Below are 25,638 nucleotides of genomic sequence, written 5' to 3' on the forward strand. Positions count from 1 at the left end.
GTCCCCGTGCCGAGCATGCGCGCCGCGGGGTGCGCGGGGACGCCGGGCCGAGCGACCTGTGCTTTGCGGGGGCCCCCGGACGGGGTCGTGCGGGTGAGTCCTGCGGGAGTGGCCTTGTCGGGGTCCCGGCCTCCCACCGAGCCCCTCCGATGGGGAGGCAGTGTGGCGCCCGCGGGGCAGACGACCTGATCGCACAGGCCTTCCTCCCCCGCCGCGTCCGGGGAGCGTCCTCCCGGTGCGGCCTGCTGGACACCCGGGAGCGTGCGGGAGTGTGCGGGCTGCATCGAGACACCCGGAAGCGTGTGGGCTGCATCGGGAGCGTGCGGGAGTGTGCGGGCTGCATCGGGAGTGTGCGGGCTGCATCGGGACTCCCGGGAGCGTGCGGGAGTGTGCAGGCTGCATGGGAGTGTGCGGGCTGCATCGGGACTCCCGGGAGCGTGTGTGCTGCATCGGGAGCGTGCGGGAGTGTGCGGGCTGCATCGGGACTCCCGGGAGCGTGTGTGCTGCATCGGGAGCGTGCGGGAGTGTGCGGGCTGCATCGGGACTCCCGGGAGCGTGTGTGCTGCATCGGGAGCGTGCAGGAGTGTGCGGGCTGCATCGGGACTCCCGGGAGCGTGCATGTGCCCGGGGCTGAGACCCGCAGCTGGTGCGGTGCGGCGCCTTCCGCAGCCCCGGAGTGCCCGATGTTTGCCAGAGCGCAGTGAAGAACCGACGGGGTCAGGGACCTGGTCCTGCACCTGTTCCAGCAGGTGCCTGAGACAGCGCGCTGCTCCGTGGGGCGGCCGTGGGTGTAGGGGCTCCTGGAATGGGGTGGACGCCTGGAACGTGATTTTGACAGCTCTCGGTGAGCTCCAGGGCGGTGTACTCTCCACGTGCAGCCATCCTTCCTGCTGTGACTCAGGGGGCACCTGTGCCGGATGCTGTTCTGCCGCCAAGGCATTCCCTGGGTAAACGTGGGATTTGCTTATGGTGGGTATGACTGAAGGAACTGGGCACTCTGGGCGGCTCATTCACCGAAAGCCAACATTTTATGGTTATCATTGCTATCTCAGTTTAAATCGGCCCTTAGGAATGAACAGTGTCCTCTAGGGGTGCCCCTAGTTTTTTGTCTCCCCCAGGGCTCTCTTTAGAGACTTAGAAATGTTGGGAAAACGTTTCAGAGGATTGAATGCATTTTATCCATCCGTGTGCATGTTCACAGGGCCAGTTCAGAGTGTGGACAATTGAAAAAATGAATTTGACTGTGAAGAAAATGCAAAGTCAGTATTTATAAGGGACTTTAGAGTATTCATAGGAGATGCATATCATGAAAAAAGCTGCATGTACTTCAAAATGTTTTGCAGTATGAGAAATGTATCAGTGCCCCTTGCATGTTCAGGCTCACACGTGTTTGATATTGATTTCAATAGCAAAGAAGACCTTGTGCTTCTGTTAAAGTTAGCATTAGGATGAAATAGGAACCGCCTAGTGGCTAAAGTCCTTGTCTTGAACACGCCGGGATCCCATATGGGCGCCGGTTCTAATCCTGGCAGCTCCACTTCCCTTCCAGCTCCCTGCTTGTGGCCTGGAAGGCAGTGGAGGGCGGCCCAATGCTTTGGGACCCTGCACCCGCGTGGGAGACCTGGAGGAGGCTCCTGGCTTTGGATTGGCGCAGCACCGGCTGTTGGGATCACTTGGGGAGCAAATCATTGGACAGAAGATCTTCTCTGTCTCTCCTCTCTGTGTATCTGACTTTGCAATAAAAATAAATACATCTTTTAAAAAAAAAAGATTAAATAGGAACCAAGAATCCAGTAATATTAGTGGAATTTTTACTTGTCTCTATTCTTAAAAGAGGAACAAAAAGCGACATAACCTTTGAAAGTGGCACAAGGTATTCGGGTATCAAGTCCTTTTTCAGGTAACTTTGGACAAATTCAAGTCTGATTCCCGTTTTTTCCCTAATTTGTTTTCTCACTGAGAGTCGTCTAGGTTCAGTGCTAACGGACGTAGAGATGTAGCCATGTTGTGCTATGTGTGGATGTTGTATTTGTTCAGGTTCGGGGAGCATCTGTCACTAAGATCGCCTTGCTGTGTGTCGGTGTCGCTGCTGTGGCTGCTGCCACGAGGGGATGCAGAGGTTCTTGTTGCTGTACGCCTCCCAGCGCGGCCAGGCCAAGGCCATCGCCGAGAACATCCGCGAGCAAGCCTTGGCACACGGGTTTTCCGCGGATCTGCACTGCGTCAGCGAGTCGGATACAGTAAGCACTGTCGGCCCTGCGGCTGGCTTCCCACTCGGAAGGGTTTTAGGAAATGGGGTCCTGGAAGTGCTGCCGAGGTCAGCAGCCGCCTGTGTGTTCCCTCAGGCTTTGCACGAGTTCCTTCTCGGGCACATCAGACCTCAGCAGACAGTGGATGGTGTGCCTCACCCCGGGCTGCCTGCCTCCCACGGTACAGTGCACGTGGATCCTGGCCAGGCCTGTGGAGACCCAGGTGGAGTTCCGGGCCTCTGGCTTCTCTCTTGGCCAGCCCAGCTATTGCGGGCCTTTGGGGAGCAAATCCGTGGCTGGCAGATAGCGCTCCCCGTGTCTCTGTCTCGACTTATCTCTTTCTTTCTGTTTCTTTCTGCCTTTCAAATAAATAAGTGAAAATTCCCAAACAAGACCTCGGCAATGAGGCGGTGTTGTGTTGGAGTTAGGCTGAAATCCCTGGGGCTTCGGTTCAGAGGCTCAGGCAATACCAACCACCGGGCTCTCACAGCACACCACATGACGTGCCAGGCACTGACCAGGGCTCCGGAAACAAGCCTGCAAGCACCCTCTTACAGTCTAGAACCTCCTGGCTTTTCCCAAGTGGCAGCACAGGCTAGACCAGCTCGTGGGGGCCTCAGCATTGGAGCACCTCCACCATGACTCCAAACACAGCCACGTTTAAGAGAGCCAGTTTCCCCACGTGCACCAGCAGTCGGCAAGCTGAGTCATCATACAGCTTAAAACTTACAGTGCTGTGCTGATGACAGAACACTGTCAGACCACTTCGCTACACACAGATAGCCGGTCTGGCTGGAAGTTCGTCCTGACAGCCAGGTGGGCTGGACCTCGCCAACGGGCCAGAGCTCGTGCACAGCAGGGTGGTGGGAGCAGCCCTGACACGGCAGTGGCTAGGCGTTCGTTCTTGTTCATGGTGAGCTTAGAGAGTGAGGACTCCGCCTGCTGATTCACAGCAGTCCTTTGCCCAGTGGAGTTGTACACACCCCGACTCTAGCCAGTATGTGGCTTCACACACGGCCTGGGTAGGGTTTTGAGTTCTCAAGGACGTGGTTGGTGCAAGTCCGCATCGTGTCAGCCTGGGAGGTGATGTGAATCCGATGGAACCAGATTAGATGATGTTCTTTCTGTGTGTGATTTTTTTTTTTTTTAATTTTTAGTTTGAATTTTTGAATTTTATGGTACAAATTCATAGAGTCTGGGATTTCTCTCCCCCCCACCCAAAAAAAATCCTACTCCCCTAGACAGTGTTCTTACACACTGCAGCTCCTAAGAGACAGTAACTGGCTACCATTGGCTTTAATTTTGTGTAAGACTTCTTATAGAGCGAGTTGGGCACACTGATGAACCGACATGCAGCAGGAGCTGTTCTTGGCCCTCCGGCCAGAAGCTGCTGGAGTCCCCTGGAAATGCCCCTGGTGCCATCTGCGCTGGGTCACATGCAGTGCGGTAACTGGGCATGCATCCGCTGAGGGTTTTAGCATTCCAGCCTTTGCTGGAACATTCTAGCATTACCTTGTTCTCTCTCTACTCTGAGGTGCTGACTTCTCATCCTGCCCCTCCCCCTCATTTTCAGCTATTGTTTATTTTTTGTTTTGTTTGTATTTTCCTGGGAATGGACATTCCTACCTCATCAGCCGGTCAGCCACCCTTCCTTGTGGGCTCGCTCCAGTGCCTGTGTCTGTCTGACCCTTAGCTGGACTTGCCTTGCTGGTTGGAGCTCATACTGACATTCAGCACAGGGTGCCGTGGTGAAGATTTAATGCTATCTGTTCCATCTGCCCCGGTTTCCTTGTTAGTGGAGGGTTGAACTAGATGGGGACCTTGCCTGGGTGCCCCCTAGCAAAACACAGAAATAAGGAGAAGTTCAATTCTCCCAGCTTGGTGAGCACCCAGAGAGCATGTGCTGGCTTCTCAGTGACTCCCTCCACGGCGGGACTTGGTGGAAGTCGCTGGTGCGGTCAGCTGTACCTCTTGAGTGATTGATAACATGGAACATTCAAAGGAGAAACGAGACAAGGCACACGGAGAGACGGAGTCGCTGGCCGCGCTCACGTGGAGCCTGAACAACTCACGTGGCAGGCGGTTTCTGACTGCGTATCTGTTTTGCAGTATAGTCTAAAAACTGAGACAGCTCCTCTTGTTGTCGTTGTGTCTACCACGGGGAGCGGAGACCCACCAGACACCGCCCGCAAGTTTGTTAAGGAGATACAGGACAAGACGCTGCCACCTGATACCTTTGCGCACCTGCGGTATGGACTATTGGGTAATGGACCGTGTTCCACGCTCTCTTCATGCTGCGTTGTTCCTGGCTTGCACTCTGGGTTCTGCAGTTCATAGATTTTCCCTTTGTTAGTGTTTGTGTACATACAAAATGCATAATGTGTGCACACCTCCCCGTCCTCAGCTCCCTGGAGCTGTGCCAGAATGACTGGGGGTGCATGTCAGATTCAGCCACAAAGCATTCCCCAAGGATTGGTGGCAGGGACTGTCCTGACACCTGTGTAGACAGAGCGCTCAAAGGAACAGCCCCACTCACCGTTTCTCGGTCCAACTAGACAGGGATTTCAGGTGGCTCCCATGACCTCTTACAGGAGAACCTGTCACTGGCTGAAGAGGTCTTGCTGATTGGCGCCTGCTCCCTGACCCTGAGGCCAGGTGCAGGCGGCAGTCACTTCACTGCAGTGACTGGGGTCAGACTCCAGCATGGGTCGTTTTCTGAGCTCTGGGGTGATGCTGTTCAACTTTGGGCTCTGTGAGGCATGGTTTTAAAATGATGAAGGCACAGATCGGACGGCTCAGTTCAGCCAAGCCTGCTAATGTCACCTCGCGAGGCGACAGTGAAGGCTCAAGAGGTTGGGTCCCTGGCGCCTACATGGGTGACTTTAGAAAGTTTTGGCTCCTGGCTTCAGCCCCACCCAGCCCTAGCTATTGAGGACATTTAGGAGGTAAACCAGTAGAAACAAAATAAAATAAACATTTGTTTTGAGAATAAACACACGCTTTGACAATCTCTTCAAAGACAAGCCCGCCCATCCAATCTTTTCAGTGTTGGACTGAAACACGGAGCTTCCTACTCGTCTCTCATTTGGAGAAGGAACGTGTAGATAAACAAAATTGTGAACTTGAGTTGTAAAGTTTCCAACAAGTCTGGAAATGGCAGTCTATTTTCTTGCCAAGAAACCTGGAGCAGTTCCAGTGGACGCAGCCCAGGAATCTACGGCAGGTTCTTTGCTGTGTCTGACCCCAGCAAGGGCCAGCGGGCAGTGTGCTATGCTCCGCAGGCCAGCGCTTCTCCCACAGCCGTCCAATGGCTGTTGGAGCTTGGGAGCAGCCATGGGCCGCATGTGTGCGAGCGGACTTGGCTGTGTCCCAGTAGGCTTTATTTACAAAAAGGCTGTGAATGAGAAGTGGCCCAGCTCAAGGTCAGATCAGTGAATGGAGGGACATATTTTGGGGTTAATCCTGTCTACTCCTTGTTTTGTTTTTTTAAAGATTTATTTATTTGTTTGTTTGTTTAATTGAAAAGTCAGATTTACATACAGGAGGAAAGATGGAGAGGAAGATCCTCTGTACCGTGCTGAGCCAACCTGAAGCCAGGAGCTTCTTCCAGGTCTCCCATGTGAGAGAGGGTCCCAAGGCTTAGGGCCATCCTCAGCTGCTTTCCAGGCCATTTGTGTGTTTTGATATTTTGTTATTAAATAGCAGAGTTAGAAAGAGAGAGAAAGATCTTTTATCTTTTGGGTCACTCCCCAAATGGCCACAATGCTAGGGCTGAGCCAATCTCAAACTAGGAGCTGGGCTTCTTCAAGACCCCGGGGTTTGGGCTGTTCTCTCTGCGCATTAGCAGGGAGGAGGTAAGAAGTGGAGCACTTGACTGGTGTCCGTGTGGTGTCTTAGTGCCACAGGCAGCTGCCTAAACGCCTAGCACGACACCAGCCCCAGGGAGCAGGTTTCTTGGGCTAAGTCAGGCACTTTTATGTTGTAAAATAGAAGAAACTTAGCTGGCTGTATTTTTGTCATCTGTCTGCAACAGCTGACACATTGTGCTGACTGTTCTTCGCACTGCTTGCATTTGAACCTCACTGTGCACTAATTGTCTCTTTGGGTCCTTCAGGATTGGGTGATTCAGAGTACACGTTCTTCTGTAATGGGGGGAAAGTGATTGACAAACGGCTTCAGGAACTGGGCGCCCAGCACTTCTATGACACTGGACACGCTGATGACTGTGTCGGGTAAGGCAGCGTGCGAGAAGCCTGCCGCTGTGCTGCACTCGAGTGCTCATCTGCTCACTTCCTTTCTTTTCTTCCCTCTTTTGGGGATTCAGTTTGGAGCTTGTGGTGGAGCCGTGGATTGCGGGACTCTGGGCCGCCCTTACCAAGCACTTCAGGGCCAGTAGAGGACGAGAAGAGATGAGTGGAACTCTCCCAGAAGCCTCTGGTGCCTCCCCGAGTGCAGAGCCTGGGAAACCAGAGCTGTTAGGCGTCGTGTCTCAAGTCCAGCGTCTGAGCTTAGAAGGCTCAGGAGGCAGGCCCTCGGGGGTCTGGAGGCAGAATGTGGTGAACAGCACCCTGTCGGAGGCTTTGATTAAGGACTTGGAAGCCACACTTACCCATTCTGTGCCCCCGCTCTCACAAGCCTCCCTGAGTGTTCCTGCTGCGCCCCCAGAATACCTGCAAGTACATCTGCTGGAGCCCGCTGGCGAGGTGAGCCATGAGCGGTATCTACTAATGGGTGTTTGCTTTCTCTTCAAAGCTACGTTAGAACAGAGCTCAGCAAAGTGGCTTGCCATCTCCTCTCTTCTAGGATGTTGCTCTGCTTTTGGCTTTGTGTCAGATCCAGGGGCTCCCCCAGGCCTTGCCTAGGATGGCTGCTGCTTCTGCCCCACAGCCCAGGTGCTCCCCCAGGCCTTGCCTAGGATGGCTGCTGCTTCTGCCCCACAGTCCAGGGGCTCCCCCAGGCCTTGCCTAGGATGGCTGCTGCTTCTGCTGCACAGCCCAGCAATGCAGCCTGAGGTTTGCCAGCTGCTGAGCAGCCCCTGGAGGTGCTGAGAGCCAGTGAACTGCTGAACCTGTCCTGGGCGGGAATAGCATGCCCCCCTGAGCTCCTGAGCAGATTCTGATGTTCCTTTGGGACCCCGGGCACCGACACAAGTGTGGACCTTCCTGTGACCTGTTGCCATGTGTACAGTGAAGTACAGTTGCTGTGCTGTGAGCAGTTCTCTTCCTGGGGATGTGTCCCTTCAGAGTCAGTAGGGTCAGCATCTGTTAACCGACATGGAATCTTCCAGTTTTGTTGAGGCAGCTGCCTGGAGCCTGCTGCTCATGTCCCCTGATTTCTCTTCATTCTGAGGATGGATCCAAAGCCCTTGTTAGCTGCCTGTTGATTTCAACCCCAAGAACAGCAGCAAGTTCTCCGCCATCACTGTTGATTCTGAGGGTCAGACCCTTTACCTGACCTGCCAGCCCTTCTGCCTTTTCATTTGCTGTAACAGTGGTTGTGCCCACCTGCCCTCCATTCTTTGGTAGGGAGGTTGGCCCTAAACTCCCCAGGGTCTCTGTCACCCGCACCCTAGCACCTTGGCGACACTGTCTCCTTGGTGTTCCCTTAGGGTGTCATCATCTGCAGTGGGCGCACTGTGTAGTTCTATCTGTTCCGATGTGCCCACCAGAAGCCCTTTCCTCTCCGGGCACGCAGAGTGGCCCTGCTATCCCCACCTCTCATGGTTGGCTGTTGCTTCTCCCTCGCTGTTGGGAGCTTTGAGGTCAGTGCAGTCACATCACAACTGGGTGCTCTTGCCAGGGAGTCATCACACTCAATGGGCCGGGAGGGACGCGGACACTCGTTGGGCCGGGAGGGACGCGGACACTGGGTGGGCCGGGAGGGACGCGGACACTCGTTGGGCCGGGAGGGACTCGGACACTCGTTGGGCCGGGAGGGACGCGGACACTGGGTGGGCCGGGAGGGACGCGGACACTCGTTGGGCCGGGAGGGACGCGGACACTCACTGCCCCACGTTACTGCTCTTCCCTTTGGTCCTGGCACAGCCCGTCACGTCTCTACTTGCTCCCCTGGGTCCTGCTAGGGCACCTTCCCATGCCTTCCTTAGCTGGGTCAGCTCTTTGTCAGCTTGATGTCAGGGTTGACCCTGGGCATTGGCCCAGCAGCCAGGGGAGGAGAGGAGCCCGGGGGAGAGGGCAGGGGTGGCCAGAGGCCCCTGCATTGTCTCTGAACAGAATGGAGACCTTGCTCTTTACTGGGGCAAGCTCTTGTGTGGGCTCGGAAAGGAATTGGGGGTGTAAGATGTCCTGACACTGCTGGAACACCTGTAGATTGCAGATCCTCGGGGGCCATGTGTGGAGCACACTGTGTCACACGGAGAACAGTCCCATCATGCAGGCACGCCATGCACACAGGAGCCCCACAGCTGCTCCCCAGGCGCCGCCGGCCCTCCCAGGGCCTCGCACAGCCACGCCGCAGGCACTCACATCCGGCACTTCCTTCAGGGCTTCCTGCCAGAAGTGTGTGCACATGCAGCGGTGTCCTCTCCACTGGCAGTGAGCTGGAGTGCACGTGAAAGGGCCGTGCTTGTCCACACGTGTTTCAGAAAGCCTGATGTCTGGCAGACAGGCCCATGGAAAAAAGATGAGCTTCCCCTTGAAAAAGGGGGTGCAGAGGTGTATACCCCTTGACATAGAAAGCAGTAGCCGGCGGCCAGGGGCTTTGCGCGCCCTGTGGGGTGTGCACAGTCACCTAAGGAGGAGGTGGTGGGAATCAGCTGTCCTGCATCGTGTCTTCTTCTCAGGAGGAAAGCCAAGCATCTGTGCCTTCAGCGGACCCAGTGTTTTCGGTGCCGATTTCAAAGGCGGTCCAGCTCACGAGGAGCGACGCCGTGAAGACCACCCTGCTGCTGGAACTGGACATTTCCGTAAGTGGCAGGGCTTCCTTCCCAGCTCGTGTGCCGCCAAGGCGTGCAGAGCCACGAGGTGTCGGACTGCACACTTAGGAGAGCCAGAAGGCCCCGGCACAGCTGGCTGCTTCACACCCCTCCTCTGTTTTCCTTCCACTTCAGGGCAGGGATGAGGAGATCAGGGCGATTCAGCCTGAATGGGTACAGTTGCTGCCTTTGCAAATCTGTTTACTTAAGATTCAACACCTAGTTACAAGTGGAGTTTGGAGCAGACTGCTCTGCAAAGGTGACTTACTAGAGCAGAGAGAATCTGGGGAAATCATGGCCTTTTTCCAGAAAAATGGTGATCTGAGCTTTTGCATAGTTCTGGAGTCTTGTGTCTGCCCTCTGAGGTCCTCCCATGAGCCCTGCCTGCTGGTCATCCCCTCTGAGCTCCTGCCATGTGCCCTGCCTGCTGGTCATCCCCTCTGAGGTCCTCCCATGAGCCCTGCCTGCTGGTCATCCCCTCTGAGCTCCTGCCATGTGCCCTGCCTGCTGGTCATCCCTCTGAGGTCCTCCCATGAGCCCTGCGTGCTGATCATCCCTCTGAGCTCCTGCTATGAGCCCTGCCTGCTGGTCATCCCCTTTGAGCTTGTCCCATGAGCCCTGGCGTGCTGGTCATCCCCTGAGTGTGTGGGGTCATGAGCTTTGCATGTAGACCTGACTTGGGCAAAGGCTCTTTTCCCAGCCCACGTGTGCTCATAACCACAATCAAGCCACCTAGTGCCATGCTTTTCCTCAATAAGGTAAAAACCTCATGTCTTGTTTCTCACCAAAGGAAAGGAGTAAGAGAAGGAAAGGATGCAGCAGGAAACCAGTGTGGTTGACTTCCGTTAGCTTTTTGTAGTCATGGGGTGTGTGTGTGCTCACGCAAGTTATTATAAGGGCTCGGAGACTTTAAAACCAGTGTGGTATGTGACAGCAGACAATGAGCAAGGTCTGATTTGCCCTCTCTAACAGCAGTGGAAGAAGGCAGGATGCTGGGCAATGCCTTTCTTATTTAGAGCACCTGCTAATTAATGTGCATTTGCTTTATTTGAATTTATGTCTCCAAATTATTTTTTGAGTACACATATTAAAATGATCCCACAACGAAAGTGTATTTTGTTTCCCCACAGCTTAAACTCCTTAACCAAAACTTCATCTTGGGTCTCCTCTAGAAAACAGATTTTTCCTATCAGCCTGGGGATGCCTTCAGCGTGATCTGTCCCAACAATGACTTGGAAGTACAGAACCTCCTGGAAAGACTGGAGCTCGCAGACAAGAGAGAGCATCGTGTCCTCTTGAACATTAAGGCAGACACCAAGAAGAAAGGTACCACCCCAGGGCCGGGACTTCCTTGGTGTCCTGGACCAGTGGCTAGCTACTGACCAACAAAGAGTGCCAGGGCTCCCACCCGGTGCCCAGTGGTGCCCGCACAGGGCCCGGGGGCCTGCTGGGGGCCTGCCGGTGCCTGCTGGGTGCCTGCCGGGGGCCTGCCGGGGGAGCGGAGGCAGTCCCCTTGTGGCCAGTCTCTTCCAAGATTCCTCTCCTTCACCGTTCCCTTCTCAGAACCTGCACTAAGAAGTGCATATCTCTTATATACCGATAATTGCTACTTCTATAATTGAAATCAGTTTTTTTTTCAAATACAAATACATGTATTTTATGTCTAGACTCTTGACCTCGAGTTTATTTCTAAAGTTCTTTTTGAGGATTGTCAGTTCTGCTGGAACACTGCTGTCTTAGCTTTTCTGTTCCTCGATTTTAGGTTGTTTTCCTTTTGTTTGACCTACTTCGAATGTTGCTATTTGGGGATTTTTCTTTACTTGGGGATTTTTTTGGCTGTCCCGCAGCAGTGACCGCAGCAGTGTGAGGGAGGCTGCTGCGGCTGAGGGGGTGGTACGCCTGTGGCCGTTGGGGTCTTGAGCCTCGTCTCTGTCTCACTGAGCAGGAGCCGCCCTGCCCCAGCACGTCCCCGAGAGATGCTCGCTCCATTTCATGTTCACCTGGTGCCTTGAGATACGAGCCGTTCCCAAAAAGGTATTTTTCTGTCTTCCTTGGGAAGCTGTTATGTCATGCATTTATCTCCTGTAGGATCATTAAATGGATCTGATGTGTGTGGCTTGAAGTCTTAGAAAAAAGTGTGATTTCACAGGCAGTTCCTAGGATCACTGATATCTTTATCATTGCCAGAAGCAAATAGATTTATATCTGTTTACATTGAAATGACTGTTTCCTAAAGAAGTAAGATGATTACAAAATAGTTTTTCTTAGTCTTGTTTGTACTAGACATGAAATTTACATAGCAGCTAAGCAGTGATACGGTTGACCTTGGCTAACCTCATGCTGCCCAACTACACCATGCTGTCTCTCTGATGAACAACACAGGTGAGGGCTGGGCGGTTCCATGCCACCTGCCACCTGCCACAGCTGCTCACGTCTGTTTCCTATAGTGCTAGACTTACTTACTGGTGGAGCAGTTATTTGGGGGGAACTGAAGGGTTTGGTAGCTTATACTGACATAAGAATTTAGAGGGAAAGGTCCACTAGGTGTCAGTGTCTTCCGGGTAATTGTTTTTAAAACTCAGGAAAGGGGTTTTCTCTAATCCTTTTCCGCAGGTGAATGTTGTGGCTGCCATGCTCTGGAGTTTTGCCTGGCCAACCACAGACACTGTGCCTGGGTCTCAGGACGCGTTCCTCACGAGTGCATTGCGTTTTCTCAGGGTCTTTGGAAAGGGAGCCACTTCACAGAGAGGCTCAGCTCTAGCTGCAGTGCGATTAAGTTTAGGAGTAGTTAGTTCTTTGTGAGAACTTCCAGATCAAATGCAGTAAATTCATAATATTCATTCGACCTTACCATTTTGATTCACATATTTTTCCTTACTACAAAAGCAACATGGCCATTGTAAAAATTCTGGATAAAGAAATAAGTAACCAAGGAAGTAGAAGTTTGATGGTCCAACTCTCAGAGCTTGAATTTTACTTTGCTAAGAAAAGTGGAATCCTATAATTCACAAGATAATTTCAAAAGTGATTGGAAAGGGAATGAAAGGATAAGTTTATTTTGGTACAAAAACTTGAAATCTGTGCATAGCTTTTTAATAGCACACATTGTCTGAGAATTTTTTTCTAATCTTTTACATACTATTTTATAAATTGTGTTACTTGAAAACAAATGTGTTTATTTCAACATGATAAGTGTGTGCAGTGTAAGTCATTGGTTGTCCACTACTTACTCTATAGATGGGTTCAAGTGGAATGTGTGTTAATACGGTTCAAGAATTGTGTTAATTTTTGCACATTTATTTGAAGTGTTTTTGTAAAATGAATTCCTTTGTTAAACCCTGAGGGGGTCTAACGGTTATGGACCCCGAGAGCTCAAGAACCAGGTCAGAGGCTGCAAGAAGCAAGAGGATTTTATTGACGTTCGGGAACGGGCCTATACTCCAACAGGGAGAGAAGCCCCCAGCTCCGGGGGTACAGGCAGCTTATAGGCACACACTACAAGCTTAACATACTTTTGTGACAGGCCTTAAGTTTTATGGCCCTGACTCTGATGCCGACTCAGACCCCCTTCCCACAGCCCGGGCCTGTTACAGTTCTATGGCCCTATTCTGACCCAGGACTTTCTGGGCCCATTTCTCAGGAAAAGGAATTCACTTGTCGGGAAACAGAAACCCAGACCCCCTTCCCGCAGTCGGGCCTGTCACAGCCTTCCTCTTGTTTCTTATCTTATCTTGCCAAGCAAGGTGTAGAAGCAAGGAAAGCATTAACCCTTTGCTTTCTCTCTTTCACCTTGAGTGCTATTTTGGAAATACCTCCAGTTTAAGTTGTAGTAACTTTTATTGGCTTTGTTGAATTATTCTCCAAAAGCAATATGGAATTTTCCGATTCAGTACCATGCAGTGTGTGACCCCTATGAGAACAGTGGTCTTGCCTGCCCTGCTAGGGGAGCGCAGGGCACGTCAGTCAGAGCTGTGCAATAGATGCCCAGTAGTGTTTGATGCAGCATCTGACACAGGCGACATGATAAAATGCTGTGTGTGTCACATGTGACTGCTTGCGACTGCCTTCAGACCAGCAGTGGGTATGAGCGAGGCCAGTGTGTCTGGCCCGGCAGTTGGAGTTTGATTAAGTGAGACTTGGGATTCTGGCCTGTATTCTTGTGCTCTATTTGTGAAATTTTCCCAACAGAGCACCATCACATGGTATGACTGACACCTGCTTCCTTTCCCAGGCGTTTTTGCGAGCCCTTGCCGACTACACCAGCGACAGTGCTGAAAAGCGCAGGCTGCAGGAGCTGTGCAGCAAGCAGGGAATGGCCGATTACAACCGCTTCGTGCGTGACGCCTGCGCCTGCTTCCTGGACCTCCTCCACGCCTTTCCATCCTGCCGGCCGCCGCTGAGCCTCGTGCTGGGTGAGCAGCGGCTGCCCCTGTCTCCCTCAGTCCAGGGCACTTATGTACAGGCGCACTTGGCAGGAAATCCCCGTGCTGCTGCTGTGTGGCCGCTGGGTTCTGGGTTGCCTCAGTAGGGGGTCCACGGCAGACAGATGCCGGCCCAGCAGTGTTTGCGGGTTTTCCGATCTCCTTAGCTCTTTCTCCTGATGTTACTATTGTTTTCTCTGAGTTTATTCAGTCTTTTTGTTGTTGTTGGCTCGGAATTCAGTGTTTTGTTTTTGTTTTCTGTTTTTGTTTTTTTAAGATTTATTTATTTATTGGAAAGTCAGATAGACAGAGAGGAGGAGAGACAGAGAGGAAGATCTTCCATCCGATGATTCACTCCCCAAGTGAGCGCAATGGCCAATGCTATGCCGATGTGAAGCCAGGATCCAGGAACTTCTTCTGGGTATCCCACGTGGGTGCAGGTTCCCAAAGCTTTGGGCCATCCTTGACTGCTTTCCCAGACCACAAGCAGGGAGCTGGAAGGGAAGTGGAGCTGCCGGGATTAGAACCGGCGCCCATATGGGATCCTGGCGCGTTCAAGGCGAGGACTTTTAGCCACTAGGCCACGCTGCCGGGCCCCAAGAAAATGTTAATATTTTACTTAGCCACAAAAAATGTATGTTACCTATGACATAAAGCTACAATGTCAGTTATTTTAAAGATATATAAGAAAACAGGATTCACATTTAGGTTTTGATTTTTTTTTTTTGAGTGTTTGATAATGATTATCTTCAGTATCAGTGGATTCATAAATGGTTTCTTTTTTCTAGAACATCTTCCTAAACTACAGCCCAGGCCGTATTCATGCGCAAGGTACTAGTATTATCATCATCATTATTATTATTATTATTAGATATAATATTGCATCTTTTGTACAAAGCCTTAGGGAGGTCAGACCACAGATTCTTACGGCTGCCATTTCACTCAGGGAACGCTCACCTGCTGTGTGGAGGACGAGCTGACAGCATGAGGCTCACCACTCCAGCCCTCCAGGAGCTCGGGGTGGAAGGTCTTCAGGCCCCCTGGGTTTCCCTGCTTAGGGCCGTGGGTCTCCAGGGCCACAGCCCGCTTCCGGTGCTGCTGTGTCACTCCTCCGTCCCTGGGGAGGGATTTCCACCGTGATCACACAGGAAGTGCACACCGAACGGGTGTTCCTTCTCGCTGCTGTAGGACTCGGCACGCAGAGAGGTGCTTTGTGGCTCTTGTCATTCTTGAGGTTTATTTGTTCGAGAGGCAGAGAGAGCTTGCATCCGCTGATCTACTCCCCTGCTGAAGCCAGTATCCTGGAATTCTGTCCTGGTCTCCCATGGGATTTTGAGGGGGCCCAAACACTTGGGCCATCCTCTGCTGCTTTCCCAGGTGCGTTGGCAGGGAGCTGGACCAGAAGTAGAACAGCTGGGACTCAAACTGGCACCTGTGTCAGATACTGGCAGGCAGTAGCTTAAATTACCATGCTGTAACACCAGCCATCATAGCAATCTTATAAAGATGCTTTTACTCTGACTTTTTAGTTTTCTGGATAAAAAGTCACTTTCAGATTTTAGTGTCCTAACAGTGCGTGAGATCTGGGCTTTCAGTCAGGATTTATTGGTGTTCATTCACTTGATAAGAAGTCCTCATGCATGCTGAGTGAAAACCCTTAGGGCCTTCGTGGTTTAACTTGGGGCAAGCAAGACTGGATGCGTTCCTGATGATGTCAGCAGGCAGGCGGGCAGTCTGGAGTCACAGGGTCCAGGAGTGAAGTGACCATGTCACTGGTGTGTCTCTGCAGCTCGAGTCTGTGCCACCCGGGGAAGCTACACTTTGTTTTTAACATTGTGGAGTTTGTGTCTCACACCACGACCGTGGTTTCGAGAAAGGGAGTGTGCACTGGCTGGTTGGCCACGAGGGTTAGCTCATTTCTTCAGCCAAACTCCGAAGATCCACATGAAGATGGCAGAGAAGGCCCAGCCCCTCAGGTACCACAGGAGTGTGCCCTGCTGCCCTGCCCGCTCACTGTCTCCCAGCACTGCAGTGAAGCTCGGGCTCTGCTGCCCTTTCCACATCTCCAGTGGAGGGGCAATGCTTCCCGCCGCTTCCTCTGGAGCTGGCCACGTTTCCCTCTCTGCGCAGTGCCTGGTTTCCTGTGACAGCTCTTTCTGTGTGCTTGTCTGCACCGCTGAGGGAGAATGATTCGACTTCTCTGAGTTCTGAGCATTGGCTCAGCGAGTCCAGGAAGGAGCGTGAGGTTAGGGCAGCCACGTTTGACATTGAGCTCAGACCTTAGGTTTGCTGACAGCCGAAAATCTGGAGGAAACATGATAGTGTGCCACTTAGAACAACTAGGACCAGCAAGTTCTATAGTTTTCTGAACAAATTGTGGACACGTTTGCGCATGGACTTTGTGGCATGGTTTGTGTTTCCATAGAGCAAGTGTCGATGTCTCGCGTTAGGCCGCATGCGCAGCGAGCAGTTAGAGTTGGCCCTCGTTGCCCTTCAAGGTGACTTTCTTCTGACATTGTCCGACTCCATGGTAAAGACACAACTGTGCCAGTTGCACTCTGACAAGTCTGGGATCTTGAGGTCATGAGGATTCCTCAGGCTAACTCGGACTACTGAGCGATGTCAGAGAGAACCACTGCTCCATTTTGTCCGTTAACTTGATGTCTCTGCCGTCCACTGCCTGAAACAGGAGTGCTTTACGGCCTTGTCCAGTGCTCGTCGACACTAGCTGAGACTGAGAAGCTGTTGTTACTGTTACTGATAACGCAGCCTAGACTTGGACGTAAGAGCACACATCACTTTGTGATCTACACAAAGAGCAGAGCTTTCTGTGCGTCACGCGTGCCCAGCACGGAGCTGCGGAGCTGCGCATGCGTGCTCGCCACGGCCTGCCGCTCTCCCTGCTCCTTCTGCACAGCAGCAGGTTTATGTGACTGCTGCGTGCCTGGGAAACTGCTCTCTGAATTTTGCTGTGCTTAGTGGTACATATTTCACTACCAGCTGGAGAACTGCCACACAACCTCCCCTACCCCAGCCAGGCTACAGTCGTCAGTTGTCGGTGATTGCCCTCACTTTGTGAGAGCACTGGACACTCCCCTTGTGTCAGTGGCAGGACACCCACCAGCCACACTGGTGGGCACAGCTTGCCTCACACCCTCCCCTCTGCTGTGAGGCCAGGCACGGTCAGGTCGGGGTTGTTCTTGCCACATGGATTACAGGGAAGGAGGTCCCTGGGGCAGAGCTGTAGCAGCTCACAGCCTGCAGCAAGCAGAATTGAACACTGGGCGAGTGGCTGTCGGCCAGCACAGGCTGGGCGGTCGCTAGGCCACGACAGCATGCTCTCAGCTTGAGTTTTGCACTTGCTCTTTGCTGGAAACAGACTGGCTTAGCCAGCCATTGCTTTTCTGGCTTTTTAAAAAAAATTATTTATTTATTAATTCATTTGTATAGCAGCAGAGTAACAGAGAAAAGAGAGTCAGGAATGTTCTCGTATGTTCGTATGTTAGTTCTCCTGCTAGTATCTCATAGCACCCAGCACTGGGTAGATTGAAGCCAGCATCCAGGGACATCACCCAGGTTTCACAAGAGCAAGCAGCAAGCCAGGTGTTTGGAACATCGTCTGCTGCCCTCCAGACTCACTAGCTGGAAGCTGGAGCGGAAGAACAGGGTAGCCAAGACTGGAACTGGCACCCTGAGCTCAAGTGCGGGCGTCCCTAGCAGTGGCTTCACGCGCTGCACTGTGAGCAGACTCTGTTCAGGCCCTCTCTGGCCCTCTCTGATGTCTGACTAAGCAGCGCTCTCACTGCAGCACCTGCTGAGCTTGCCCTGCCGAGCTCTGGCACTGGTGTCTGACTAAGCTCCCTGCACACCCACCGTCTCCTGACCTTGGCTAACATCTGCACATCATTGTCTGGAGGTGCCTTGCCCTTTGCTCCACTGGAATGTGACGTCCGTCAAGACGGGGACTGTGTTTGTCCATTTCTGTACCTGCCGGGCCTGTCATATCAACTTCTGTTAAAATGAGTGGGGCAGCTGAACGGTCATTAGAGTTTCATTCCCTAATGAGAGCAGTAATTGGATGCAGCTCTGCTGGTCTGGCGCTTGCATAGCGTGGTATCGGGGCTCTTTGTGAACTGCGTCAAGCTTCCTTTAACTAAAAGTTGAAGTGTGCACATGGACACTCCGTGATTGCGTGTGGGACAGAATGAAACATGTTCAGAATGAGCCCTGATTATCCGCAGCACATGATTGAAAAGAAAAAGAGTTTGGAATTTTAACTAGTTGAACTATGTCATCACTCTTTCATTTTAACACATTGGACCCAAACAGCCGATAAAGCACGCTGTACTAGGATCTGTGGGCAGGCCTGCCTTGAGGCTGCCTCATCTTCACTAAAGTTCTTGAACCCATGGATGTTCATCTTGAGTCTTGCCTGCGCAAGCATGCAGAGCCCTGTCTTCCTTGCCTTGGTGTGTCCTTCCAGGGCTCAGCCGGGCTCGGGAGAAGCCTGTTGAGTGTTCTGGCTCGGAAATCTGAGGCCCTTCATCTTACAGACCTGTGTATGTGTGTTTATTTACTCGAGAGGCAGGAAGACAGGAAGAGATAGAAAAGGACACAGATCGCTCCTCTGATGACCCTCCACAAATGGCCACATGCTGCTGCTCATGCCAGAACGGGTCTCAGCCAGTGCCCCCCAGGCTCGGTGAGGACCAGAATGGGTCTCAGCCAGTCCCCCCCCCCCCACCAGGCACAGGGGAGGACCAGAACCGGTCTCAGCCAGTGCCCCCCTCCCAGGCACAGGGGAGGACCAGAACCGGTCTCAGCCAGTGCCCCCCAGACGCAGGGGAGGACCCCGGGAAAGGTTCCTGTTGCTGCCTAGGGTCCACATGGCAGGAAGCTGGAATCAACCAGGGCTGTGGCTGAACCCAGGCACTCTGACAGAGTGCGGGCACTTGCACTGGCATTTCTGCTAAGCCAGAAGACAGCCCCCTGATGTGCCTGAGGTCCCGGGCTGCTGCTGAGGACTCGGGCTGCTGCCTAGCAATGCTCCTGTGGGCAAGTCTGCTTCTCTGGGTGCTCGCATGCTTTGACCCAGCTCTTGTCTCAGACTCAGCGTGACGGTTTATCATTGCAGATACCCATCTCTCCTCGGGCAGTGACGTCTTTCCACTTACCAACGGACCCCTCCATCCCCATCATAATGGTGGGCCCAGGAACTGGCATAGCACCCTTCATTGGCTTCCTGCAGCACCGGTAGGTGTGCTTGGGGGCGAGCACTTCCCAGTGACCCTGGTAGGCACGCAATAGCCCTTTAGGTGGTAGGCACTGGCTATAAAATTTTTATTTAAAAACATTGGCATCAGGGGCTGGCACCATAGCTCAACAGGCTAATCCTCCATCTTCCGAGTGTTAGCATCCTGTATGGACACCATTTCATGTCCCAGCTGCTCCACTTCCCATGTAGCTTCCTGCTTGTGGTCTGGGAGAGCAGTGGAGGATGGTCCAAAGCCTTGGAGCCCTACACCTGCGTGGGAGACCTGGGGGAAGCTCCTGGCTTCAGATCAGCTTAGCTCCAGCCATTGCGGCCATTTGGGGAGTGAAGCAGTGGGTGGAAGATCTGTCTGTGTCCTTCTCTGTGCAAATGTGTCTTTCTAATAAAAATAAACATTTTTTTAAAGATTTATTTATTGGGCCCGGCGTGGTGGCGCAAGTGGTTAAAGGTCCTCGCCTTGCACGCCCGGGATCCCATATGGGCGCTGGTTCTAATCCCGGCGGCCCCGCTTCCCTTCCAGCTCCCTGCCTGTGGCCTGGGAAAGCAGTCGAGGACGGCCCAAAGCTTTGGGAACCTGCACCCGCGTGGGAGACCCAGAAGAGGCTCCTGGCTTCGGATCGGCATAGTATCGGCCCGTTGCGCTCACTTGGGGAGTGAATCATCGGACGGAAGATCTTCCTCTCTGTCTCTCCTCTCTGTATATCCGCCTTTCCAATGAAAAAATAATAAAAATAAATCTTAAAAAAAAAAAAAAGATTTATTTATTTATTGGAAAGTCAGACAGAGAAGAGGAGAGACAGCAGAAGATCTTCCATCCGATGATTCACTCCCCAAGTAAGCGCAACGGCCGATGCTATGCCGATTCGAAACCAGGATCCAGGAACTTCTTCCGGGTCTCCCACGTAGGTGCAGGGTCCCAACGCTTTGGGCCGTCCTTGACTGCTTTCCCAGGCCACAAGCAGGGAGGTGGATGGCAAGTGGAGCTGCCGGGATTAGAACCGGCGCCCATATGGGATCCTGGCGCATTCAAGGCGAGGACTTTTAGCCGCTAGGCCATACCACTGGGCCCAAAAATAAACATCTTTTTAAAAATTTAATGTATCTTGACAGTAGGATGATGGATTCTCTGCCATTGTCCTTGCTCGCCATGATGGATTTAGGACTATTTGTAAAGAACTGTAGTATTGTAATAACATGGGGAAACTCAGTGGATGCTCCAGCCAGCAGAGCCAGTGACAATGGCAGGAGACCAGTGATGGTGGAAGTCTCTCTAAAGCCTCATTTTATTACTCCTTGTATTACTCTTTTTATACTCTTCCCCCCAAGCCCTTTAACCAAACAATAGGATGCCAATGAGTCCAGTTAGACCAGGTGCTTTTAGCCCCAAGCCCATTTCCTGTTACTGCTCATCCTAAGTGCTAATTAACTCCTTAGCCCACAACACGTGGGGGAAGAGGATTTGGGAAAGGACTAAGGAAAATCCCAGGGCCTGTTGGAACTGTATCATAAAGTCATAATAATAACAAAAAGTGAAAAAAAATCTGATGAAAATTTTTAATGAGACGTGGCAGCCTGCCTCAGTCTGTGGCATGGAAAGCGTGAGCCCAGTGTGTTGTGGAGGTTCCTTTCCCACTCTTGGTGTGGTCTGATTGTTTTCAGTAGCATTGTGGTTTGTAGTTGAACACAGCTTCATGTTGTGTGAGCCAGGCTGCTCCAGCTCCTTCCTAATGGGATAACATTGTGAGCAGCAGAGATCCGGTCCTGGCAAAGGTGGCACAGTTAAATCCCTGTGGCCGTAACTGTCCACAGGGTGGTGCTGACAGGCCTGGCCTCATTATGCTGTGCTTCCTGCCTAAGGCTCTGAGCCCCCTTGTGGCCGCTCTTTGGGCAGTCCTTGCGTTGTCATTAGCAGTGCTGTGTGCTCGGCTTGCCTGACCAGCTTTTGCACTGCTCTTTGCAGCCCTGTGTGGCTTTCCCATTACCTTCAGTGTATTTGTAAAGCTGCCATGGTGTTTGACATGTGGAGATCGGTCTGGCTTTCATGCTGTGACATGTCGTGTTGTCCTTGTGTGTCTGGCTCCTGCGCCAATCCTTGCTATGCTGACCGCAGGAGTGGCTGAGAAAGCCTTTGGATGCAGAGTATTAATGAGGTAGCTGACCTTTCAGAGACTGCGAAGATGGATTTCACCAACCTCAGTTAGCTTGTAGCATTTCCTGCCGAAAGAGACTGCTTTGGCACATTGTTCATGTCAGACACCTCCCATGTTTTCTCTCACTTACAGGGAGAAACTTCAAGAGCAAAACCCTGCAGGAGATTTTGGGGCAATGTGGCTGTTTTTTGGCTGCAGACATCAGGAACGGGACTACCTGTTCAGGTACTCTGCAGGGCCTGCTGGGATGCTCAGCCTCTGAGTGTGCTGTCAGCCTTCAGAGTTGGACGTTAGGTGACCTGGTGGCTGTGTATTTCAGGGAAGAGCTCAGGCATTTCCTGAAGCGTGGCGTCTTGACCCAGCTGAAGGTTTCCTTCTCTAGAGATGACCCTGCAGGGGAGGGGGAGGCCCCGGCCAAGTACGTGCAGGACAGCCTCCAGCTGCACAGCAAACAAGTGGCAAGGCTTGTGCTCCGAGAGAACGGCTGCGTTTACGTGTGCGGGTAAGTGCCACCCTGTGCGGGCATGGTCCAGGAGGACAGTGAGCGGCCAGGGTCCAGTCCGGGTGAGAGATTACATTCTGCAGTTCAGAAATAGAAATGCAAGTTCCAAAACGATTCAGCACACACTCAATAACCGAGATGTTGCCAGTACCAGGAAAGAAGCGGTAAAAATTAATTCTTACATTGGGAGCACTTTGTACCATTTTAGATTCCTGTTTCTAAAATTTCATGTTGAAGACACTAATCATCAAAGCTGAAACCCTGGGATTAATTTGGCTGTGCTTGGGAGTTGTTGATTTGTGTCCTGGAGCAGCTGCAGGGAACGAGGTCTGCTTGGCGGGGCTCCTTTTGCTTTAAGGCATGATTCACGTGTTTAGGAGACGTAAGCCAGGAGTCATTCTTGTATTACTAAGTCTTATCTACCTTCTGGGACAAAAGCTATTACAGAAATCCAATTGCCTTGGGAAATAAAATATTTTTAATTCCTTGTTTTAATGGAAATAAAAAAAAATTCGGGATGTTAGCCTGGTGGCCCAGGGGCACGCCTGGGGGGGCAGCCTGAGTCATGCCAGACACCCTAGAGCCTTTCCTGTACATGCAAGGGTACTTCCAGAAGGTTCTGGGGAAATGAAACCAGAAGCTCATTTTGCTGGGTGAAAAACATTTTATATAGTTTTCTCATAGTGTGTGTTTTTCTGAATGTCTTGAGGAATTCAGTCTGCATGTGTCTTCCATGACTGTTAGCATGCCCTCGACGCAGGCCAGACCCACGTGGCCGTGCCATGCTGTGCCCACCTCTACTGGTGCTGTGAGGGGCCGGGGGGCGTGCTGTGCTGTCAAGCTGGCAGGCACAGCTCCCCAGAACCCAGACGCCGTGATACAGAGTTGGCGTGTCACCTGAGGCAGCATCCGCAAGTCCATGCGCGGGACAGGCAGAGGGCATGGCCTGAGTCACGTTACCCGACTCAGAACAGCACATGGCTTAAAACAGGTTTTAATTTCTAGAATTTTGCTATTTTTGGACTGTATTTTACTTTGGATGACTAAACTGGAAAATGAAACCAAAAATGATGGAAACTAAATATAATTGAAGTAAGATTTATTTCTACTTATTTTTATGGCACATCCTGATCATTTGTCTTCCGTTTTATTTGCTTGTTTAATTGTGGTTAGCCAGTTGACTGCATGATCTGTTAATGGGTTTGCCTCTCAGTTGGAAATGACCACTTGAAGTTGATAAAGGGCAGAAATTTTAGACATTCTTTTTACATTTGCATTTGGCTCTTAATTGAGCCCTTGATCTTCATTGTGCTTGTAGAGAATGTTTCCATCAGCAGTCAAGTTCAAGTTGATGTTTTCTAAAGGAATCTCTGAGTGGTAGGGGCAGAATTGATTGTTCATATGCAGAAGTAACTGGTGATTGGAAATTTGGAAAACATCTTAAAAGTCCAAGCTCTTAAAAGGTGAGCTTGGAAATGACTCTTCCCGGTGACTGGTGCTGCACTTTCTGTTGATTGCGTTAGTGAAGATCAGAGATGAGGGCTCAGAGAGAACAAAGGGGAGGAGGGGTGACGTTGTCTTAAGTGAAGGAGGTGGGGATAATGGCCGTGGCAGGTGGCAGCTCGCAGGCCGTCATAACCGAGGGAGAGGCCATGGGATGAGCAGGCAGTCAGAAAAGATGAGCTGGCTACCCTGGGCACCCCTGACTGCAGTGGGATGTAAGGGGCCAGGGCGGTTCCATCCCTGACATGTTAGAGCTCTCTCCTCCACTTGTCTCCATTCAAACACCTGCTGAGAGCTTGGTGCTGGTGTTTCAAGATTCCAGGGAGAATGACATACATCCCCACCCCTCACCCAGCCTGCCCTACAGGGGAGACCACTGGAACCAGATGCTGGCAACACAGTGAGTGTCCGGGACTGAAGGAGGACCTCCCCTACCTTGTAAAGACCTGAGACGTGTGAATGCACTTAGAATAGAAGTTGGCGCTTAGACAGTTCCCAGTAAATGTGTTTGCTCCTAACACTTTAGTGAGCGTGGTTTCCACCCCATGTGTTGAGGAAGAAGGGAAGAGGAGGTGTGAGGCAGCCCAAGCGAGCGGAAGGCAGATGGAGATGGTACCCAGACACTTACTAAGCTGTAGGCTGCTCCGTGGATGCGGAAGCTCAGGAAGGACTGTAAATCTCTGAATCTTTGAATTGCTCACACATTGACCTGTGTGATCTGCTAGTGCACACCCTGGGAGCAGGTAACGGCTTAAGACTGGGGTCCCCTACACGCACATGGGGACCCAGGCTGAGCTTTGGGCTTCTGGCTTGGCCCTGGCCCAGCACCAGCTTTTTTGAGCACTTGGGGAGGGAATCAGCAGATGGAGGATTGCTGTGTGTGTCTGACTTCCAAATAAATGCATCTTTAATAAAGCTCTGAGCTTCGCAGTGGCCCCCATGGCTGGAGGCCTGGCTAGGACAGCCAGGACACAGCGTGGCAACCCTGGAGAACCTGGGGGAAGCACTCAAATGGTGAGTCACGCAAGCTGGATGAAGAATGAAGGATCTGGTCAGAATTTTGTCTTCAGCGATGTTATTATTTTCCTTTGTAGAGATGCCAAAAATATGGCCAAGGATGTCGGTGATGCCTTTGTGGACATAATAAGCAAAGAGGTTGGTGTCGACAAACTAGAAGCAATGAGGACGTTGGCTACTTTAAAAGAAGAAAAGCGGTACCTTCAGGACATTTGGTCATAAAACCAGAAATCAAAGGAAGAAAATTAAGCTTTTTTGGCCAAAGATACTAAGAGACAATTTCACCAAAGCTTTTAGCCTCCCTTGTAGGCACGGGATTCAGAGTTCACAGGCCCGTGCTCTGCCTGGACCACACCTGCCCGCAGCACCCTGAAGGACTGGTCAGGAACTTCCTCCTGCCCAGGGTCTGCACACATGACAATGAACTTGGGTGGCCAGCAGTTTTAAACAGTGTCATTTTATCTGACCTACACCCACAAAGACTGTTCTTACTGCGGTGTTGAAGTGCACATGTAGAACTTACCTGTCACAGGTCTATATTACTGTCAAATATTTCTTACCAAAGCTGTGTTACGATTAAAAAGGTATTCTAAAGTAATTTTTAAGTAAAGGGATTTTATTTTGAGTGCTGCTAAAAGTATGAAATGTATTTTGAAATTTCGTTGCGGCATGTGAGTTATCACATGTCTTAGTATCTCAGTCCAGAATTTGGAAACATCCGCACTGAGTTTATAAATGCCAGCATGTACACATGGCGGTGGAAACGCAGTCTTCTGTCCCCGAGTCCTTTCAGTTCTGTTCTTCCTGGGTGTGTGTTCAAGTTTTCCCGTGCAATTTCTATTACCTCCATCCTACCACTCAGGTTATATCCGAGATTTACAATGCAGACTTAAATTAGTAGCATGTTTTAGGTTCCCAGTAACAGATTCTCTCAAAATTTGTCAAACTAGGAATCAAAAATTAAGGAATATAATACTTTTCTCCCAGACTCTTTTAAATGGTGACTTTTTATTTAATTGCTTTACATTTAAAAGCAAATCTCTTTATCTGTAAAAGGTTTCTGCTTAGAGAAGTATCTGGGGAAAAAAATAGTATAATGTTAAGATTTTGTGGCTGTTTATTATATTGTATAGTACATTTTTTGGTATATCTTATGTTAGAGGCAACCAAGATGTTAAAAGGTCTATATATTAGAAGCGATTTGAGTAAGTCAAAAGCAATTTGAGTTTAAAGTAAAAAGGCGATTCTATAAATAACTGGGGCCACACTCCTGGGCTTGAGGTCAGTGGGTCTTTTGCAGGCACTGATAAGAGTAAGAGCAAGAGCCCATTGTCCACCGCACCCAGGCCCAGGATGTGAGGGTCAGTGGCCCTGATAAGGGTAAAATAGCCCCATGGTCTGTATTTCACAGATATGTTACCTATTGCTTTGCATCTGTAACCCCTTAGCTTAGAACAGTTTTGTCTTGTCATGATGAATAGAGACTTGAGGCATTTCGTGGGCTTTTAGTTGACTGGAGTGTTTCATATTTGGTTTAAAATGATTGGAGTGCTTTTCACGGGCGCGGGCTTTGCTGTAACGGCCACACTG

General features: G+C 51.3%; 1 protein-coding gene across 1 annotated transcript; it reads left to right on the top strand.

The window, feature by feature from the left end:
• Positions 1-54: 54 nt before the first annotated feature.
• MTRR (5-methyltetrahydrofolate-homocysteine methyltransferase reductase) lies at positions 55-25,310 on the top strand. The gene is made up of 15 exons (XM_040977392.1): positions 55-93; positions 2,038-2,240; positions 4,359-4,512; positions 6,364-6,481; positions 6,574-6,952; positions 9,052-9,174; positions 10,356-10,509; positions 11,129-11,217; positions 13,415-13,595; positions 14,393-14,435; positions 15,394-15,580; positions 18,739-18,857; positions 21,159-21,251; positions 21,346-21,528; positions 24,126-25,310. The coding sequence occupies exons 2-15, from the start codon at positions 2,112-2,114 to the stop codon at positions 24,268-24,270; spliced, it is 2,097 nt and encodes a 698-aa protein (XP_040833326.1). The 5' UTR covers positions 55-93; positions 2,038-2,111; the 3' UTR covers positions 24,271-25,310.
• The last annotated feature ends 328 nt before the right edge of the window (positions 25,311-25,638 follow it).

Source organism: Ochotona curzoniae, unplaced genomic scaffold (assembly GCF_017591425.1).
Source record: "Ochotona curzoniae isolate NIBS_2020 unplaced genomic scaffold, NIBS_Ocur_1.0 contig_2754, whole genome shotgun sequence".
Lineage (NCBI taxonomy): Eukaryota > Metazoa > Chordata > Mammalia > Lagomorpha > Ochotonidae > Ochotona > Ochotona curzoniae.